A 22,813-nucleotide genomic window follows, 5' to 3' on the forward strand; every position below is an offset into this window, starting at 1 on the left:
AATTTCTTTACAAGATATTCTTCTAAGTAGAATTGCGAAAATGTACTAACGGTCTACATTTGCTCCCTCCCCCCTTCGGGTTTATGAGTTTTGAATGTAATTTCTAATATATGCGTTCTACTCTTTGATAGAATTTCAGTTGTGGAACACTCTTCTAGTTCTATAAAATCGTCATTCTTTCCCATTCGTTAGCAACTGAACTAAGTTATTCTGCTTTATCCGCCAGAAGAACAATTGTATTATTGTGTTGTAGGCTTAGAGAAACATTTTCAACTCCTTCCTGTCGACCAACTGCCGAAATTTAAATTCGAAGAAACGCGTAATATTTTTTGTAATAAATAATATATTTTGAGACTTGAATATTTGAAATGTATCTAAAATAAAATCAATATAAAATAGTTTTTCTTTCGTATTCAAATTTCCGTTTTCCGCAGGAAATTCTTCTCCAAATTGCCGCGGGCCAAGTCTAAATGCAGCCTGTCAAATCTTTGGCGACTTGTCGCTGATTTCTGGTGTTTACGATTAGAATAATTTCCATGCGTTTCTTCTTAAGACCGCTCTTGCGCAAGAAAAAGTAATGCGGAAAAAGAATACAGAAAAGTAATTCTATAGTGGTTCTGTGCGAAATATACATCGTGTCCTCGTCAGATCCGGAAAAGAATTTACGCAATCGGATATTATTGTAATGACGTCACGGCCGAGATGGGGGAAAACGTTATTGTAGCATTTAGTTGGCATGTCTGCGTGTCGATGGATGGAATCTCTTCTATAGACGATTGCATAAAATTCCGATTGCTCTTTTACTTCAAATACTATATTCTTTCGAAACTCTTTATTATGCAGTGGTGATGACGTAAATCTATACTTGATTGCTATCGGTGCAAGAAAGTCCTTTTCCCTATTGCGTAAAAGGAAAGTTAGACACGATTTTCTGCACTGGTTTTGTGGTACGAAAAGGGAAAATTTCTCTAAATACGTTTTCCGCAATTTTTTCCTTAAGGGGCTTTACTCAAAACCATTATCTGCCTATAAAGAAATAAACAAAAATCGACACAAATCTTACGGTTCGAAGATTTAGTAGACACTCTGATAACACAGTGCGATTTAAAATCCGTCCGCACTGGACTTGGAAACGACAGGCGCTTCCAGGAACGAAATAATGACTTGGCGCGTCCAAAGATACAAAGTAAATCATGACGTCGGCAAATCAGCCCAGCCACTTAGGGGCGAAGACCCTTTACCATCGCACTATATAATCCATACCTAGCTAACGTGGGAGAGAGAGAGAGAGAGAGAGAGAGATTGCCTATTCAGAATACAACTAAAATGCGCGGTTAGTAGAATCGCAATTGCCGAAACACAGTTTAAAAGAAACAGGGGATAGAAGAATCAATATATAAGTTTCATTAAAAAGTTTCGCACGGATTTAGATCTAAAATTAAGGCACGATAATCATAATCTAAATGGAGCCGATTTATACGAAGAAGTTAAATTTTATGTTTGATCTGTATTAATGGTGAAAATGCAACACCAGTACAGTGCTTGAACATGCTGAGAAATATGCATGACTCTTTCAAATCTGTCCATTTGTTTAAGAATATTATCATTAATTTCGATTTCAACGGCAACACAGAACGAAGTTTTTTTAAATTAAAACTAATTAAAAATAATTTACGGACATCAACGTCACAGGAACGATTAGCAAATCTGACACTTTAATCTACTGAGCACGAAATACGTGAAAAATTAAATGCGATGATTTAATAAAAGGTTTTGCCGAAACTATAACGAAAATACATTAAACCAGCTAATGCATAACTGCCATAATCTTTTACTGGTTTTTAACTCTCATTTTTTTTTTCTATTATTTATTTCCAGGTTGTTGGGAGAGCATTAGCGTCTTTTGTATTTAAGCACTTGTTGTTCACTTTACTCTTATATATATCTATTTTTTTCTATACCTAACGCAATCGTCAGAGAATGAATCGCCTTAACTATTCTCGCTTCATCCCACTTTATACCCGTTCCTTCTGTTTGTTCGATGGGTGCCAAAACGGTTTTATTATGTCCTCTATTCACGTCGTACTTGTCCTCTCTTATACGTGTTACTAAATTTCTTCTATTGACTCCAACAATCTTTTTTCACTCCTAACTGCTGATTTTCAAAAGGAATTTTGTAGACCCCTGCTTTCTCACTTCATCTTTCCTTAACAATCTGTATATGTTTGGCGCTCTTTTATATACCGTTTTTGTGTTTTGAACTTGTTGATCCTATCTTCCCTATTATCCCGTCTGCTTCCATGTTGTCTGTAACTGCTGACCAATCCTTCGATTGTTGTTGTTCTGTATCCTAAACATTTTGCCACCTTAATTCTGCTAATCTAAGTCGATCTTGTACGTTGGATCAATACAAGAAGGCCCTTTTATAAGCGCCTTAAACGCTGATATCTTGTACCTAAGCGGATCATTTGACCATGCTGGTATATGCTGGCGCAAGCGTGGGTTGTAAGTACACTGCCGTTTGTATATTGCCTAATATAATTATTAACCTCTCCTTACCCTCTACATTGTGTTTTCCCTTTTTTCTGAGTACCATCTTCTATCAAAAATAATCCCTTTCAACTTCATTAAGACTTCAACATCCCTCTTTCCATTTCGGCCATTGTAGTTTCCCAATTTCTCTTGTCGTTTGGAACATAACAGGGTCCATTCTTTAACACGTTCTCTACATTTTTTGGTACCTCAATCTGGCCCCAAAGAATATATGGTGGCTCCAACTGTTCCTTTAAAATCCACCCTATCTTTCTGCAATACTTCCTTTTCAGGGTATTCTTTTTCGGTCCGTTAGCCTCACTGCCGTTGATTTCTTTTAATCATTCCGGATTTCTCTTGTAGACTGTGTTTTCCAATTCAATGTACTCCTTTAAAATTCAATATTTTTTGTTTTTTATAAGCCTAATTGATCTACGTAAACCTGCCTCTTGGAACCTTCTCTTTAATGAGAACGTTTCGTACAGTCATCGTTTATGTACACAAGTTAAAGTTAGTGCCCAGGAATACTAAGAAAATAGGAATTTACTAAGAGTCCTTTTTAACAATCCTATTATTGGAGCGATTGGATAGTGAAGGACTGAGACCCAACATAACCGGATGATCCGAAAATATTCATGGGTTTTTCGACCCGTCTGGATCAGATCAGTGGCGTAGCGTAGTGGGGGCGACAGAATTTCATAATATACAATACATAATAACGATGATTGTTCTTTGCCGGAAAGTCCTTTAGAATTACTGTATATTTTAGTCTTTTGAATTGAGACACCTAAATGAGGCGGCGAAATTTTCCTCCGCCCCGGGTGGCCGACACCCACGCTACGCCACTGGTCTGGATTCGATTCAAGGTTCTCCAGAGCAGTACCACCACCTTAACTTCTCGGACACAGGCCATTGATTTGAGCACGACGATGATTTTACAAGTAAAACAAGCTTTGAGAAAATTATGAAAAACTTCCTTTCATAACGTTTTCAGGTCTTCAACACAGTCTTATTTTCTTTTGGTGTCTAGTAAATTGCACGATCCGTAAGAAAACTGAATACGATAGAACCCCTATTAACCGAGGTTCTGTAATATCCGAGACGTAAACACCTTTTTATTACAAATTTTTCTTGTAATAGATGATAAAAGGTAAGAGACTACTGTACTGTACGTATTACTTACAGGCCAATGACCTTAGTCATCCATTTTATCCGAAATTTCGGTTGTCCAGCATCGAAGTTACCTCCAGGTTCTACTGTAATATTTTGGACATGCCGCTCCGTGAAGCCGAAATCAAATGGCTATGTCCAGCCCATTCCTCAGCACTCGTTCCCAATTGTGGAGCAGGGAGAAAAGGCCCTATTAGTACCCAAGGGATATAGTCCACAATAATTAAAAGCTTTTATGATTATTGATAAACGAATGGCAAATTTTTTTTCGTTTAAAGTGAGATTTACTACAGATCGAAGCGAAATGCGTCACTGAGTAACGTTAGTCTCTCTCGAAATTCTGGTGAATTACTAATTGAAAAATAACGATTTTCAAAATAATTGACCACCTTATAATTTAAATTTATTGATTTATCCAACATTGACAGTGAAATTGCCCTACTAGTTGTCCAATCGGCGTTATAGAGGGGGGTAGTCACGTGATATAACGTCATCGCTCCACCAACGAAACAATCGTCCGCCATATTGGTTGCTGATTTCACGTTACTTTGCTTGATCACTATTTTGTCAACGTGAAAGAAAGGAATTTTACCAGGCTTTGCAACCGATTTGATAAAATGCAGAGAGAAAGCTTATTTTATTGGATGGGATCCATACGAAATGAAACAAACGGATTTTTCATCCAACGATTTAACCACGTGGCCAACTATAGAACATATATAAAACGTTGATTTTAAATGACAAATGATTTAAAGTCAACGTTTAAATATAGATACAATTTTTGATTTCAATTGCAAAGTGGTAAGAACTTAATGCAGAAGTTTCTACTAATCTCGTTTAATGCTAGGATTTTCGTGCGCGTTTTTGACACCTAATTCGGTAAATCATCAGATAAAAGTAATCCTTTTAAACGGGTTTCGGCTTTTACTGTAAATGAATAATAAATGGGGAAACATGAAAGAAAATATTGCATTTTGAAAAACACTTTTCATTTCATACAAATTCACTTTTACAGCATCATTGTATCAATTACACTAACTGCATTTAAAGTATAAACTCAAAAAGATTTGCAGCAAACAGACAATATCCAACACGCTTCAAATTCATTTGCTTTATTTTGATAAAAAATAATTAACCGAGTGCGGCCGAACTTTTCAATACTGTTTCGGATGGGACTAATTTGATAAATCTCGCCTGTGTTTGGGCACGTTCGATACATACCGTTCTATTTACGTCGTTACGTACAGAAAGGATACATTTGTAGGCAGAAACGTCTTTATTTTTAAACCTGATATTAATTTTTCTTTAATGCTATATTAAAAAAAATTAATGAATATGAAATGTCTATTCAGAATGCTTGAGATCAGTCACAAATGAAATTCCCATTTTAACTTCTCATACGTTTCATCTTTCATACTTGCACAGTTTACAATTTACAGAACAGAGAATAATCCTGTACATGAAGAGTGAGTTAACTTAAAATAGTGCAAATCTTTAGCAGTCTGTATACGAAGAACAAATTTGGTTGGATATCACGTTTCGTACATACTAAAGCTCGTCGTCGTCTTCGTCTGGTAAGGGTGTGTTGTAAGCATCCTGCAACGACAAAAGTAAAAAAAAAAGTTATTTCCATTATAGTATATTATGCAATTAGTTTATAATATAAACGATTATGGCAAGAATGGAAGTTTGGCCCACTCGTTCTGCTCGTGTGCCAATTTCCGTGAATGCCATATGGTATTTTGTAGTTGACTATACCTATAACACTATACTTATGGAACTCAAAATCATGTATATAGTGTAGTCAACCGTAAAATATTTCAGAAGCAAAAACAAACTATCTTCTGTTTGTTAAATTACCTTCATTTCATTTTCGAGCTTGGCCTTCCATTCTGGATCCATAGTTACTTCTGGTGGTGCTAGAGCTGGCATGGCGACAAATTCGAGATTTGGATCTCCAATCAGTTTCCTGGCTAACCATAAGAATGGCTTTTCAAAATTATAATTACTCTTGGCACTAATGTCGTAATACTGAAATAAAAACAGAATATTAGGATCTTTAAAGCTAGTAATTCATGCACATTTTGAAGTTGTTGGAGTTATTTTTAATCATCCAAGAATGTATTTTTTGGATAATTTTCATAAACTTTCATACATTTTAAAGATATACCGATAAAGTTATACAAAAAAAATATACATTTTTTGTCATTAATAAGTTTACTAGTTAGAAAGAATCAGTATTTACCTTAATTTTAACTGAAATTGTAAATTGAAAATTGAGTATCAAACAATCAAAAATACAAGTTTATAAACAATTTTCACACTGTAAATTGGATTCAATATAATTATTATATTTATGCTCTAAAACCACACATTTAAATACACAATATCTGACAAATAGGGAATTAAATATATTTCAGGAAAAAACACTGAAAAAGATTTTTACCTACAAGTGTTTATATAAAATATTACAATTATCATAAAATAATCCAATGATTGCCTAAATATTTGGGCTGTAATATGGCTATAATCAAATAATTAATACAAATAAATTTGGTACTAGAGGCAAGCCTTAGGCACCATCTCTTACCTGAATTAATAATTTTATAAATAATTTAGAACTTTCTGGATCGTTGGATTATTATATTAACTCGTCGGGCTTTGAGATGTGTTTTAAAGTTCTAATAAAAGTCATCTTGTTATGTATATATAAAATCAACTGTGACAGTAATTGGAAACCAAAAAACAATAAGAATTTTTTGGTACTATGTAACTGAATTAATATCTGGCTAAATGTAAATGCAAATATTCATTATTAAAATGATATTTGCATTTTCAGCCACTATTGTTGCTGAATAGAAATTTATACTTAATATTTACCAACTTTACCAATTATACTAAACCAAATGATCGCCATAATAAATAGGACTATTATTTTGCCATTATTAATAATTAGATATCAAGTAATTTGATATTACAGGTAGACATTGGGTGCCATCTAATCTAAATTAATAATTATAATTTATTAAATAATTAGGACAGTGTGGAATAAAAGAACTAGCCTGGAGTGGAATTTGAATGCACAACTTCCACTTACTGTGCAGTATGCCATCCAGCCCTCTGAGCAATTCTTTGCTTCCAGACATTTAAATAAATGAATCAGGCTTCAGGAGGTTTATTATACAGGTGATCGGTTAACAAACACCTCACAGAATAAACACAAGAAGAAGTGACATAAAATAATGAATATTGATTGGTTTTCCCTTGTCTTCTGGCAACAATTCGTAACTCTTTGGAGCTCAGGAGATGTCAACATTGACACTCACCCCAGTATATACTGATCGGATAGTATTCCTCCAAAGTTTGAAAAACCCTCCCTTGTAATTCCAGCCTTTTATTTTTCTGACGAACAATTCTTTTACAGTATTCACGAGACTGTCAGGCAGGCACTCATTAAGTTTTGCATCGGTTTTTATTTCCGAAAGGTGAGAGTATAATAGCAAAGGTAGACAGTAGGCAGAAGATGTCTGATGTTGCTGGGCAGTATGGCTTGAACAGGTTTACAGTAAACCACAGTTCAATCTTATCTAAGAAAGATACTGTATTATCAAGAAGACTCAAGCAGCTAAAAGGGTAACAAAAATCGCATTTGAGAAATAAAGAACATTGAAGAGCTATGAGCTCTTCAATGTTCAATGGAACCTGAAATGGATCTGACGCCAAGAACTCCAAGAACACCAAGAAACTCGACGAGATATGTTTTCATCTGAAAAAGAGAATTAATGTCTATCTGCTATTAAACATCTTTTAAAGAAGTGGGAAGATGTCAGAACATTGTCTTAGAATGGCATCCAAACTAGGTTGAAGTTAATAGGCTCAGGGATCTCATTAATTAATTCTGAAAAATTCTGAAGAAGAGAGAAAAGCAATTGACATTAGCCAGATTCTTTAACCTCCACAAACGGAAAAAACATGACTAAATGCAACACTGTATATATGTATTTTTACTATTACATATAAATAAACACAGTAAGAAAGTATATATTTTTTTTATTTTTTGGGGTCTCCAGAACAAATTAATCAAATTCCCATAAAAACCAATGGTAAATCGATAATCAGTTAGCGAACAGTCTTGGAACGGATTATGTTCGTTAACCGATCATCCACTGTATTTATATACGTATACTATGTCGGGTAAAGTGACAGACAACTGAGTGCCATAGTGGAGTAATACTAAGGCTGTGGATGTAATTGTCATTCCCAGCTGGCACTGTGAATGGTTATATCTAGGTTCAAATGGAAGTGAAGAATTGCTCATAGGTCCAGGTGGCATAACTGGCAGTGCACTGCACGGTAGGCAGAGGTTGTGGGATCAAATCCCACTCTGGGCTAGTTCTTCTTTTATTCCAGACTGTCCTAATTATTTAATAAATTATAATTATTAATTTAGATGAGATGGCATCCAATGTCTACCTCTAATACAGTATCTAATTATTAATAGCAGCAAAATAGCCCAATTTATTACATATATTGTTTGGTTTAGTATCAATGCATTGGGCTTTGGGAAGTTTATTATACTTACCAATTAAACTTAATACTAGGTAGCCCAAAAGTTCAATAAATGTTAAGTTGCTTAAAAATAAAATTTTAAAAAGCAAGCAAATTTATAAAATAAAAATTAATGAGACTATTAAGAAAATTAAAATAAATGTGACATCTTTTGTCTGAACAACCCAAACAATTTCTATAGTTATGTTGCAAAAGAAAAAAAAACTCTTCATTACAATTTTTAAAAATTAATTAAGAGTTTAAAAAAATGTAGGCAAAATTAATTAAATAATTATAAAAACTAAAACTAAATTAATACTAAAGAAATTAACCAAAAACTAATTAAAACTAAAAATAATAAAATAATAATTGAAACTCTGGCCTTTAAACTGAAATCAGAATTAAAATCAGATCAATTTTTAAATTTGTGTTATTTGTGTGTGGCAATAACAGAGCATTTTGCTTAATATGTATACAGATAAAAATTATTTAAAATAATACAGTGGAACCTCAGTTAATGAACTTTTATTATGCAAAAATTTCGTCTCAGATAACGAACGTAACAGTTTTTTGTGTCAAATATTAGTTGCTATTAGGCATGTGTGAGTTAAGCATTACTTTTTTGAGTGTTTGTGCTAAACTTTTTTCAGTTTTGTGATTTATATATTTAATCAATATGGCACCCAATAAAGAGAAAATTGATAGTGGCAATAAAAAACGACGATACGCTACTGCATTTGAGAAAAATTTTGATTAAAAGAGTAAGACAATCTTCTTTAGATCAATTTCTTGTTCCTAACCCAAAATGACCTTGACTCGAAGAATTTCCCAATGAAGTGCCACACGCTAACTAAATCTGTATTCTGTAAAAACAAAAAGATTATTCAAAAATCAAACTTAAAGAATAGTTGCTATGGGAGCAAACGAATAGCAGATCTTCCTTCCCCTTTTGTTAACTTTCCATGAATTCATGCTGAGTCCACATAGGAAGTTAATGGCTGGTCGTTTTGAGGAACAAATTGTAGATCCTACAGGTGACCCAGTGTGACCTACTTACACACTGCTTCTTTGTAAAGTATCAGTTTCAGAGTTGGTGGGGATGGAACATTTTGCTTTTAATTATATATATATATACACACACACAGAGTTTATTATTTACCAATACTTAAAGGCAACATTCCTTTTCATATTCTTTTTAAACATATCATTTGACTTGAAATGTTTAAGGACAAGGTACAAAGCATTTCCAAATCCAATGAAAATGCACTGAATGCATTTTAACAAGGTTTAACCTCATAATTTTCTCCATTCCAAAACATAATATAACCAAACACAGAATTTAACCCTAACCAATTTTCCCATGTGACATTAAAACAGTGAAAAACACCTACTCGCATATCAATTCACAATTTTAACATATTAACCATTACAAATTTTAATTACCCAAAAATAAACAATTAATAGGCATTTAGAAAATTTCTAACAAGAATTTGGATTCCAGGAGAGCCATATATTGAAATTATCTATTTTGATATTTTTCACTCAAAAAAGAAATTTTTAAGTAATCGAATGGATAAACTTAAAATCAATATTTTTTGTGTATACTAATTTTTAAAAGGTTTCTTCATTGTATGACATTACAACATATATTGTGTTACCTGAAAAGCTTTGATTTAAAATTTTTAAATGAATAATGTTTCATTAAAATTTAACAAAAAGAAAAATTAATAAACAGATACTTGAATACAAAAGTAAAATTGAATTTAAAGTTTTTGATAAAGTGTCAATGCTATAGATCAGTGTTTTTCAACCTTTTTCTCAACACACTGGTAAAATTATAGATAATTTTATGTTATTTATGTGTGGCACTGAATTATGCTTATTATATTTATGTATGCTCATCTAGAGTCACTATACATACTTTATTATGTACAGTAACTCTGGATCACTGTTTTAAAATTTCACCCATAATCAGTTGTCCATGAAAGTATATTTGATTCACTGATCCTGGCACAAGTGGTTGAAAAACACTGCTAACTGCTATAAATTATTATTAATATACATGTGTATTTATTTGTCATTAACTAATTATTAAATTAAAAATTTATAACTACCTGCAAGTTCTTCTTCCTGTGAAAAACAATAGATTTTGCCTTTACTTTTCTGTCCTTGATATCAACTTTGTTTCCACAAAGAACAATTGGAATATTTTCACAAACGCGGACCAAATCTCTATGCCAGTTTGGAACGTTCTTGTAAGTTACTCTTGAAGTAACATCAAACATTATAACAGCACACTGCCCTAAAATAATAATTTAAATAATGTATATTTAAAAACATTCAATAGCGTTTTAAACTACCAAACGTCAAAATTACCTTGGATATAATATCCATCTCTGAGACCTCCAAACTTCTCCTGACCAGCTGTATCCCATACGTTAAATCTAATTGCACCACGATTTGTATGAAATACCAGCGGATGAACTTCAACACCCAAAGTAGCTGTAAAAATTCAAGATAATCTTGATATATAAAATTATTCTGTATTCTTAACAGATTTTTCTAAAGGTTCATAAAAACAATGAATTTTAAATGCAATTGATGACATTTAAAATTTCTCTCTCCAACACCAGCATTAATTTGATTATTTGTCGTTTTCTTTTAAATGTAAACTTAATGTTTCATCTGGTGCATTTTTGAGATTTATCAATATAAAAATATCAGACTAGAAAATATCACTAGGATAAATGTAAATCAATGCTGTCTTATTAATGAATTTTTAATGACTATCATTACAAAACATATTATTGCCATATTTGATAACTACTAATCAAAAAGTAGTAGTCAAAAATTACTATATAATTTGTCATAATACATCAAAATTGATCTAATATTAAAAATATTCCTATTTCATAAAATATTAAAAATATAGCTTACCTACATATTTCTTTTCAAATTCACCAGTTAAATGTCTCTTTACGAATGTGGTTTTTCCTGTTCCACCATCACCAACTAAAACACACTGTAAATAAATTTATTTTTAGAAAGAAAAGCAATATGTTTTATTTTGAAAATGGTACCTCTTCACTGATAATAAAATACTGAAATTAGATATTTTTCCCACAATGAATACAAATTTAATTTTGAGTGTTATTTTTAAAAAGTACTTGCACTTTCCAACAGAACAGAAGTCTCAAACATAACCAGATAAATAAAACTACTTCTCTACTGTTTTGAATACTTAAAATTTTAAGATACTGCCAATGTAAATATGATTAATTTTAATGCTGTCCATACTTAATTTTGTGTATTACAGATGATAAATTTTATTTTCTTGGGCTCCAGCCAAAATATGTAAGAGCCAGTTCATTCTGACCTCTGAACTTATTAAATTTTTTTATACTGGCGTTTTAAAAACTTTTAACTTATTTAATATGAAATTTAAATCATTTATGTGATCATGAAGTAATTTACTATAGTTTGAACCAAGTTCCCCACACCCTTAACTTCATGTATGCTCTAAAGTTTGTTATTAATAAAAATATTTTGATTAATAATGTTTTTCCCTTTATGATATATACTCTCTGCACAGGACACACGCCCAAATCTCAGTCATTTAAAACTTTGTGTTCTATACTCAATTTGGTATTCTGCTCTGTAATAGGCTTATGTAACAAAAATATCTATCTGATAATGAAAACATATCATTATATTAATTAAAAAATTTTTTGCTTTGAAGTAAATGTAGGAATATGAATTTAAATTATGTAGGAGACTATTGCATATATATTTATATATAATATAAAATACTGTATAATATATAACGTATATAATACTTTTTTTTTTGTAACTCTTTCTGCCTTATAGGCACTAAGAGGGCCTCTTATAACAAGCCCATTATGGGGCAGCCGGGTGGTGAGGGTCAAGGCCCGACATATCTGGACAGACCACCACCGAAAAATTCCTGTGAATTTTTTGACCTGTCCGGATTCAATCCCAGGTTCCCCAGAGCAGTATATAACACTGAAGACCATCAACCAAAAAAAAAAAAAAATTTTTTCTTAAAAGGGTTGGGAATCCTTGCTGTAAACAGTTTACTGTCACCAAGTTCTTTGTTAACCTACCCATTTTGAAATTTTTCTCTGTTGCATGTCACGCCATGTTGAATTTTTGTTGATGTCAAGCCTAATGAAAGTTACACATTTTTGAAAAAATAACCGCATCGTCCAATTTTTTTTTATTTTCTGCACAAACAAAACAGATACAATTTTTATATTAAAACTAACTACTGAAATATATTAATAAATGTAAAAACAAAAAAAATTATAACGACTAGCGACATCTAGTTTCAAAAATGTTCCGATGCTAAAACAAGATCTCAGGTCCACAGGTCAAGGTCATTAGGTCGCGACTAGAGATATGTCGAGAATACCAGGGAATAGGTTAAACAACACTGCTTTTACTTTGATTATTAGGCCAATAATAGGTAAGTCATTACTGCATTGCTGTATGAACCATTTGTAAAGGGTCACATTAAGTTTTTTCTCACCCTTTCACTTTTCATTTTCCCAAATCACCGTCTATTTGGCTGGTAAACTGTCAAAGTTGATTCTCTTTTATCTTCATGTCATAAATAATGGTACATCCAATGTACAGTACACTCATTAGCAATGGCTTTTAACCAGAACCTTTTAAACAAAGTATAATTTTATTTATTTCTGTCACTATCTGCAATATTTGTACATTTGATATCCAAAATGAGGGTGTCATAGTTTAGATACAAACCTGAAATATTTTCTACATAAAAGAATTTTAAAATACACAGTAAAATCTGAAAAGAGCAAAACCTACGACAAATTTGTGAAAGCTGGAATATATGGCTTGACTCAAATTTTTCCCACAAATTATCATGTCTAGAGGAACCTGTGAAATGAAAAGTTGTGTTCTACCTGTAGGTTAGAACCTGTCAAAGGCATAAACTTGCCTCAGTACTGAATCAAAAAACATGATGATTCAAACATTATAAATGAAACTAAACTCATCAATATTTAATTAGCTTATATTAGGTCAATGGATTTTAGGAAATAATTCAGTTAAATAATATAAAATTTAGCTAACATTACAGCATTTGTTTTAAAAATTGTTTTAAGCACTTCAAATTAATATTGCTAAATCAAGTAACAATTTTAACACTAGAAAACCTTAAAATATCTCCAGGAAAATTAATAAAAATTATCCAATTCTAACTTTTATTAAAGTTTCTTTGAGGAGATATTTTAAGGTTTCTGGTGTGCTGCGTTATAAAACACCTGGCAGTTCATTTTTCTTCAATGTTTTCTGATCATATAAAACAAAAGATTTTTGAGGGCAAGACAAGAAGGCTGCATTGTTTCCATGGTGAAAAAAAGCTTAACTCAGTGAGAACATAGTATCAGACCTGAATAAACTTGGTATGAGTGTATTAGTATATCTCTACCAATTATGGAGCATACATGGTAATTTTGATAAACCAATTGAAAATCTTATGGTATTACAGATCCATCTTCAAATTGAATACATCAACTTCTGGATTGTATATTTGGATGGAATCAAGGCAACTTCCTATCAAGTTAAAGTTGGTTAAACAAATGTATTTTTTTTTGTTTTAAATAGAACGCTTATTTTTCAAAAGATGATCATGTTCAGATTTACAAAATGTTAAAGATATCAATAAGCATGATGAAAGAAATGTAGCTGGTGAGAACAGGATTTTTGTTCATCTTTTCCTTCAGAAATCTGTTTGTACTAAAGAAGAAACTATCGGATATTCTACAGGTTGTTATACATATGCGGAATGTAAAAAATAATATAATTTTAACTAAAAGGAAACTTACGTATGATACAAGATTTTTTTCAGTTTAGCATTACATACTGGCTAATGTAAACTTTAAAATTAAATATTCAACTAGGTTTGAATAATATATTATGTAACACATTTTACTTTTAAGATATTCAGAATGTTGCTATGATCATTTTATGGGACAAAATTGTTATTCATTTGTTCAAGTCCTAAGTTTTGTATAAATTTGTCACCTTTAAAACAAAAATGTTTATAAGCAAAATTATGCTTATCATTAAACAGTCCATACAACAAAAAATGTTTATATTTTAATATCAAAATTTTTACCAATTTTGGTTGTAATTTGTTATTTTAACATATTAAGACAAATTTAGTGTTCTAATTGCACATTCAAAAGAACAATGTATTTATTTAATTAATTCCCCTGGAAAAAAAGCTTGGCTTATCAATCAATAAATTATTATTTTTACGTTGTCTTGAAGGCATTACACAAATTAAGTCTAATGATATACCAATACATGAGCCACAATATAATGACAAGAGCTAAATATTGAACAACAAAGTGCCTACATGTGCCAGCTAATAATCTCTTCCATTCTCTGAACTGAGATAAAACCTTATAAATAGTAAATGTTATTAGAAAATTCTTCTATTAGCTATATTTCAATAGAAAACTTTCAGCATGTATAAAAATAAACTTGCACTACTCAAATTCTGTGTTTAAGCTGGACAGGAACTTTCAGAAAAATATTTTTCTGTATGTCTGTATTTATGCTATATTTTACACACTTGTTCCTGGACTCCAGGTCCATTTCAACTTTAAAACAGTGAGAAAATTGCTCTACATTCTTCACCTATTCATATGATTTAAAAAACTTATCACCAAAAAGGTTAACCACATCAACTTTAATTATAAAGAAGACAAATGCAGAGAGAGCTCAAGAATATTGAGCTAGAATTCAACCACAAACATCCAAAGATGGTATCTAAAATGTAAACTTTTAGATGTTGATATACATCTCTTTTTTTTCAAATAAGAACATATACATGAATGTATATTTTCTTTGTCCTTTTCCTTTCATTACAACCATTTTAATAAACATAGCAAAAACAACATCTAGAATGAAACTGTAAAATTATGTTCATATTTTGAAACAGTGACTATTTCTTTATTCCAACCTGCCTAAGATGGAAAATCTACTTAACCCTTTCCATGCGGGCAATCTACAGCAAATAATTGAGTGGAATTCGTCATGTGGCGCATTTTTTGCAGTTTTTGGATGATTTTTAAATCACGATATTTCGCTTTAAAATCGCGTTATGTTTAATCTGTTTTTTGCGTTTGATTAAGGACATATTACAGTTTACAATTGTTTAATTTTTAGTTTAATAGAAATTTAAAATAATATTAAAATTTGAAGCTTACGAACAAAAGAAAAAAAAATTAATTTACAGAGAATCGCTGAACTTTGTACATCTGTTAGATAGAAACATCTATCCTCTATTAAACAAAACAAACCACAGCTTTCTACCTAGAGCGAGGGAGAAGTTATTGCCATTATTCACACTATGTCTCTAATTACTTAGCTGGGAGAGTAGTCGATTGTTATGGTGAAGATAGTTTTAAAAACATATTTACTCGCCTAAATATTGTCGAATTAGCTAATTTAATGTCTAAGTGCATTAAATTAGTTAATTAGAATTAAAAATCGATTTAAAAAGCGAATTTACAGTGATTGTTTGCATTTTACTTTGAAGGTTGGGGGCTTTTCGCGGCAATTTTTTCGTTTCATAAGTCTGTGATTAGTTAAAGTAACGTCAACAAAGACAGAAGAGACTTAATAAAACTGTAGGAGTTTCCCTTTGATTGTTTTCAGCCAACTGTGTAGTTAACTGCGAAGATTTACTGTAGAATAGTAGGGGATGTATTTACCAAAATATTTATGGCCCAGGGGTGGTAACAAAACGTTTATTGGCTTAAACAAAGTCAATCGACCTACAGAATAGCAAATCAAAGCTAAGATCGCTGGAAAATCGAATATAACGCAAAATAATCGAATTTTTTGATTAATTACGCCGAAAGGCGTATGCCGCATCACGAATTAACAACAAGTCATGTGACATACGCCTAAAGGCGTATAACCGCATGGAAAGGGTTAAATCAAAGTTTACAGTCCTGTGCCATGCCAGCTTTCAAAAATTTTACTGTAAAAAGAATTTTAAACCATTGTAGTTGAACAAAATGCAACCTTTTTTCTTTATAAATTCTAAAAAAATAAATTAATAGTTGTAATTTAAGATTTATTTAAGGAGATTTTATTTAAGATTTTTTAAGAAGATAAAAATATTTATTTTAATTAATTAATAAACATATTGCACTGTAAAAAACAATTTCAAGTACGATTTTTGAGCGTTTACCTTGAAAGTGGGAACTCCATCACTACTTTCAACTGAAGGATTAGCTTGTTGCTGCATCTGTAAAAGAAAATCCAGTTTTATTAATTTTATTCATTAATCTTTCAATGCAAGACTAAAGAAAATTCCAATTGAAATCTCAATATGAAATCTTATTTGCTCTATTATTATGTTGGGTTAAGTTAGATATACTCAGTTAACACCGGTGGCTAAGTACTATGCCGGACCAAAGTCAAGGCATAGTAACCAAGACAGAAATTAAAGAAGTGTATCAGTGTGTGTGTCTGTATTCAGGAATTTTCTCACAATATGACATGTATTCAATATAGTGGCCTTCTGTAGAGTGATATATGTGTTTCTATTCAATTCTAATGTGCCCAGGCTTTTGTGTAGTGTGTGTGATATGACACCTGTAGCGGAGAGAACAACAGGTACAATAAGCACCCTATCCATCCTCCACAGATGCCTTATTTCCTGGGCGAGTTCTGTGTACTTGCTAATTTTTTCAGTGCATGCGTTTTGTATATTGTGAGTGTTTGGAATGGATATGTCTATAATGTATGTGATTTTATTGTGTTTGTCAATGAGTGTGATGTCTGGTTTGTTGTGGTAAATTGTTTTTTCTGTGATTATGGCTCTGTCGTAGTACATTTTGTGCGTGTTGTTTTCCAATACTGTCTGTGGAATGTATTTGTAGTATGGTTCGTGGATGTCTACTAATTTGTGCTTCTTTGCAAGCTCTTGGTGTATTATATTTGCTACTTGGTTATGTCTGTGTAAATAATCTGTCTGTGCCAAGAGCTTGCAACCAGAGGTGATGTGTTGTATAGTTTCTGGCATGATGTGACATTTTCTGCATGTGTCATTTGTGAGTGTTGCATCTTTGAGTATGTGTTTTCTGTAGTTTTTAGTATTTATGACCTGATCCTGTATGGCAATCATGAATCCTTCCGTCTCCCCAAAGAGGCATCCCTGAGCTAACCAGCTGTTTGACGCAGTTTTGTCAACAAAATCCTGGGCCAGATCGTAAGGATGCCTGCCATGGAGTGCCTTTCGAGCCCACGATTGCTTAATGGTGTCTATGCTTTTTATATGTTGTGTTGTGTCCATATGATGTGAGTGTAAGTTTAATGGTGTGTTATTTGAGTCTGCTAGAGTTACTGCTTTATGTAATTGTGATGTTTCTTGTTTTTTGTAGAAAAACTCTCGCAGTGACTGTATTTGTTTGTAGTGAAGGTTAACTATGTCAATCAGGCCACGTCCGCCATCTTTACGTGGAAGGGTTAATCTTTCTGTGGCAGATTTAGGATGATGTTGTTTATGCTTAGTAAGTGTTGTTCTTGTTTTCCTTTGGAGTTGCTCAAGATCAGTGTGAGTCCAATGTATAACTCCAAAAGAATATGTGAGTACTGGGATGACATATGTGTTTATTGCTTTAACTGTGTGTTTTGCATTTAACTGTGTTCTGAGAATAGCATTTAACCTACTTTGGTATTCTTTAATTAATCTTTGCTTTATTTGTGTATGTTCTGTTAGTTTGGCCTGTTGGAATCCTAAATACTTGTAGAACTCGCCCTCTTCCATGGATTCAATAATGTCTCCATTTCCAAGTGCAAAATCTTCTTTCTTCAGGATTCCTTTTTCTATGTAAACTGTTTTGCATTTATCTAGGCCAAATTCCATTTGTATGTCCTTGGTGTATGAATGTGTGATTTGTAAGAGTTGATGAAGTTGTTTTTGTGTGGATGCATAAAGTTTTATGTCATCCATGTACATGAGATGTGACAGTGTAAACTGTGTTGTTTTTTTGTGTCTGATATTGTAACCATATTGCGTGTTGTTTAACATGTTGGATAATGGGTTCAGGGCTAAGCAGAACCAGAGAGGACTCAAGGAATCTCCTTGAAAAATTCCTCGCCTAATAAAAATTTGGTTTGTTTGTATGGAAGTGTTACTAACCCTGAGATGTAGTGTTGCTCTCCAGTGCTGCATAGTGTTTTGAAAGAATGCAATGAGTGATGGATGTATTTTGTACATGTGTAGGATATGTAGCAGCCAACTGTGTGGAACACTGTCGAATGCTTTTCTGTAGTCTATATATGCCATGTGTATGTTTCTGTGTTGTCTGTGTGCTTGCCGTAGAATGACTGAATCTATGAGTAACTGTTCTTTGCATCCCCTGTGGTTTCTACGACAACCTTTTTGTTGTTCTGTTAGAATGTCGTGTTCTTCATCATGTTTGTATATTTTGTTTGCAATACAGGATGTCAATAATTTGTAGTGTTGGAAGACATGTAATTGGTCTGTATTGTGTGGGGTCTGTGGTATTGTTGTTTTTAGGTTTCATGTAGGTGATGCCCTGAGTAAGAAAATTTGGCATGTCTTGTGGATTGATGATGATGTGTGTTAGATGTTTAGCTAGTTCCTGGTGCAGTGATGTAAACTTTTTGTACCAGAAATTGTGAATGTTGTCTACACCAGGTGTCTTCCAGTTGTGTGTTCTGTTAACAGTGTATTGGAAATCATGTATGTTTATTTCAACACAGGGCATAGTTGGTATGTTGTGCAAGTTTCTGTTCTCCTCCTCGATCCAGCCTGCATCAGCATTATGCGTGACAGCACTGGACCAAAGAGAAGACCAATATGTTGTGAGTTCTTCTTCTGTTGGTGTGCCACTGTGCTGTGTATCAGTGTTTGCTTTGTTATTAATTTGTCTGTAAAAGAGTTTTTCATTGTTTGTAAATAATTTATTTTGTTGTTTTCGTAGTGTACATGTTTTGTATCGTTTGAGTCTACGTGCTTTGGCAGCAAGTTTTTGTTTTAGTGTATCAATGTATTCTGTAATGTGTGTGTTGTGACGTTCATGTTTTGTGTGTGTTTTTATTTTCTTGAAAATGTTTTTGAGCTGTTTCCTTAATTTGGGTGTTATGTTGTTTTTAGTGTATTGTGTTAGCCTGCCTAATTGCTGTCTAATGTCATTTATTTGTGTTTCTATTCTTCTCTGCCAGGCAGGCTTGTGATAGAATTGTGTTTTCTGTGTATTTGTCTGTGATTGTACTTTCAGTCCATGATCTGTCACTACTGTGACTGCCCCAGCATAAACTAATGTATGAATGTCTGCGAGTGTAGAAATTGAATGAATGTAGTGTGGTAGTAAGTGAGTGTTTACATAATTTAGTGTTTTTCCTACTTCCTTTGACGTGTTGATTTTTGGTATTTGTGGTCGTTGTGTGGGATCTGTACCTGTATATTTAGTGAGTGTTTCCTGAAATATAAGTGAGAGCGTATTAACTAAATCCAAGTCTATGTTATCAGTGATGGATGAGGAAGTGTCTGTAGTATCATTAGTGGTAATTGTTGTATGTGTGTTATTATCAATGCTTGTTGCTGGATTATCCTGACAGGTTACATGATCTTCATTAATGTTAGATGTTTCTGTCTGTTGATGTATTTGATCAGCAACCTGTTGTTTGTGTTGAGATAAGGTTGTTGTGTATAATTGTTCTTTTTTGATCAACAACCCTTTGTTCGGTAACAGTGAGGTGAGAATATTGTTGTGTGAATTTATGGTGTAGTTGTTGTCTGTATGCTGTCATGTTTGTTTCGAGTTTTGTGATAATGTAATAATTACGGATGATAAACTCGTCCATTTCATCCGTTGGCGTGGTTTTCCAGCCTTTGTGGTCTGTGGATGCATTGCCACAGAAACACCAAGGCTGGGTTGATTCCTCACACCTGTTGAGGGCATTGCAGTAGCCATGCTTGGGCCGGTGCTGCTTTCGCCACCGATAAACAAGGGAGACTGTGGCCTATTTTTCGAACGTGAGCCTCTGCCTAACCCACGAACGCGGACCTTGTTAACCCGGGCGACGTCCGAGCCGGTATCACATTTAGATCTGGTTACTACCATGATATATATCTCCACAGAATGTGGGTGTGTGGTCACTCTTAGCTTCATTTCTCCCCATAGACCTTACTGGCATGGGTGTCCCTACCAGGAGCTTGTGCTCCAGCCTGCATTGCCCTATGGATCAGTAAAATTACTGGGCTCTCCCACCACGACCAGGTGGTGACCACAGGAGAGCTGCTGCTATTATTATTATTTATTATTATTATTATTATTATTGAACTGAATTACTAAAAATAGAATTTCTGTAATCATCAAAAATTTGAAATAATTTCTATTTATTTTCACACATTATTTTAAAAATTAAGTCATTGTGGAATAAATTGAATAGATTATTGCCAAAAGTGGATAAAATCATTAAAGTCTTACAATTTAAAACCTCCAAACAGATCCTATATAGCAATAGAATCTCCCTTTTTAATGTAAGTTGTTGATATAAAGATGCATAACTGAAAGATGCATATCAAGAATAAAAAAACAGTTTTTTGGCTAGTTGTTTAAATAAAATTACAGTGTAACCTTGCTTAACAAGCATAATTTGTTCCAGTCTTACTCGTAATGCGAAACACTCGTTAAGCGAAACAATTTTTCCCATAGAAATTAATGTAAAATACGATAATGTGTTCCACTCCAAAAAAATGCTCAAATGTTTTATATATAACATTTATTTAAAAAAAAAATTGTACAATATACACTGTTAAGGAGCATGAACCATCATCATCTTTTCTTCTAGTGTGGAATGAACCATCCTGGAATGAGAATTCAATTTGCAGAAACAAAGGGAAAAAAATCACAGCTAATATGTTTGATAAACACTCCAAACAATATGCCAAATTCTTGGGTTATGTAAAGGCTATAATTAAATATTAGAAATTAATTAATTTGACTAGAGGTAGGCAGTTGTGTTTCAATCTCGTATTAAATTTAATAATTATAAATAGTTAATTTTTAATTCAGACATTTCTAAAATTTAACTTGGAATCTGTCATTAAATTTAATGACCCAAGAATTTGACACATTGTTTGGCGTGCTTATTATATAACGGGGTATAATTGTTGATGTTTATACTTAATATGTGTGAACACAAGTTTGGAAAAGTGTGTGATCACAAGTGACACTAAGATGCTAGCAGAATGAGTGCTAAACACAGACTGATGGAGCATGCCGCATGCACACAATTCGGGACTTCCCCTCTCCTCATCACTCGTTATGCAAAATACTCGTTAAGCAAGGTTCTACTGTATTACTTATTCCATTATTATTTATTGTATTCCCAATTAGATATATATGAATAGGTAGAGATTTAAATAGCATGCTATGCAAAACTATTGTTTTAGTGGGCAATAAATCATTATGTATGCAAGCCCCAGTGATCAGTCTTCATGCTCTTCTGGGATATATTGAAAAATTTACACAATTTCAAGTTTTGTTCCCATTAATAGGCATGCTTACATCATATACTCACTCATTTGTCTGATCAAGAATCAATGTTGATCAGCAGTAGCATAATTCAAGCAGTATACAATGGGCTTAAACATAAACCTCATTAATTAAAGTACTTGATATTACAGCAGACTGTGCAATCTGAATTAAAATTAGCTGAACATGGAAGGTGAGAATGAGTTCACCACTGACAAATTCTTGATTTTTGATCACCTAAGATTGTCTAAGCACTTCCTCAAACATTCCCAAGCATTTCTTGTACATGGTGGCATTTTCTGATTCTTGCAGAACTTGCACCCAAGTTTTTTCACATTTTCCATTCTTCAATACAGTTTGTGGACATTTCTTGTCTTTGTTCCCTTCTGTTTCTAGTATTGCTTTTTTTCTGATCAGAACTGGGCATCTTTGATATTGAAATCGCAAACGATCCAAACACAGACCCGTATTAGCAAAATGTAGAGTAGACCATTCACTAACATGAAAGACAACTCACACAGCAATATCTAAATTCTAAACATTCCCTTTTGTGCAAAAATAGGTTAAGTACTAGAGATAGTGTGAAAATGTGCTATAATAAACTGCACTAGGGTTTCTTTCCCAGTTTTTTGCTTGTCCCGGGATTCTGGGAGAAAGGTGAACTGTTTCCTGGGATCTAATTAATTATTTTTAAGATTATATTTGATTTTAAGAATTATTTTATAATTATTTTTCATTTTTAAAGTAATTTAATACATCCTGCAACCTCCAAAATTACATTAATAATGCTGTGTAAGATATATATTAAAACTTACCTTTTGAATTACATAGAAATTTTCACAAATAGAAAAAATTTACTAGTTTGTTGGAAACTGCTTACAACAAAAATGCCTTTGAATTAAATTGAAAATTTAAAGAAAAAAATAAACTTAGATCAAACTTCTAACTTAGAAGATAATTTTCATTTTTTAAATAGAACATAT

The 22,813-nt window shown here is 32.6% G+C and overlaps 1 protein-coding gene across 1 annotated transcript in view; it reads right to left on the reverse strand.

The window, feature by feature from the left end:
- Positions 1–4,669: 4,669 nt before the first annotated feature.
- LOC136983907 (GTP-binding nuclear protein Ran) overlaps positions 4,670–22,813 on the reverse strand; it is a 29,964-nt gene continuing 11,820 nt past the window's right edge. The window contains exons 2-7 of the mRNA XM_067280797.1: positions 16,508–16,564; positions 11,188–11,272; positions 10,627–10,752; positions 10,365–10,552; positions 5,563–5,733; positions 4,670–5,298 (exon numbers count right to left, since the gene is read on the reverse strand). Coding sequence (XP_067136898.1) covers positions 5,251–5,298; positions 5,563–5,733; positions 10,365–10,552; positions 10,627–10,752; positions 11,188–11,272; positions 16,508–16,564 — 675 coding nt within the window. The 3' untranslated portion in view covers positions 4,670–5,250. The remainder of the gene's footprint in view (positions 5,299–5,562; positions 5,734–10,364; positions 10,553–10,626; positions 10,753–11,187; positions 11,273–16,507; positions 16,565–22,813) is intronic.

Source organism: Centruroides vittatus, unplaced genomic scaffold (assembly GCF_030686945.1).
Source record: "Centruroides vittatus isolate TY-2023 unplaced genomic scaffold, ASM3068694v2 contig_891, whole genome shotgun sequence".
In the NCBI taxonomy this organism is placed as follows: Eukaryota; Metazoa; Arthropoda; class Arachnida; order Scorpiones; family Buthidae; genus Centruroides; species Centruroides vittatus.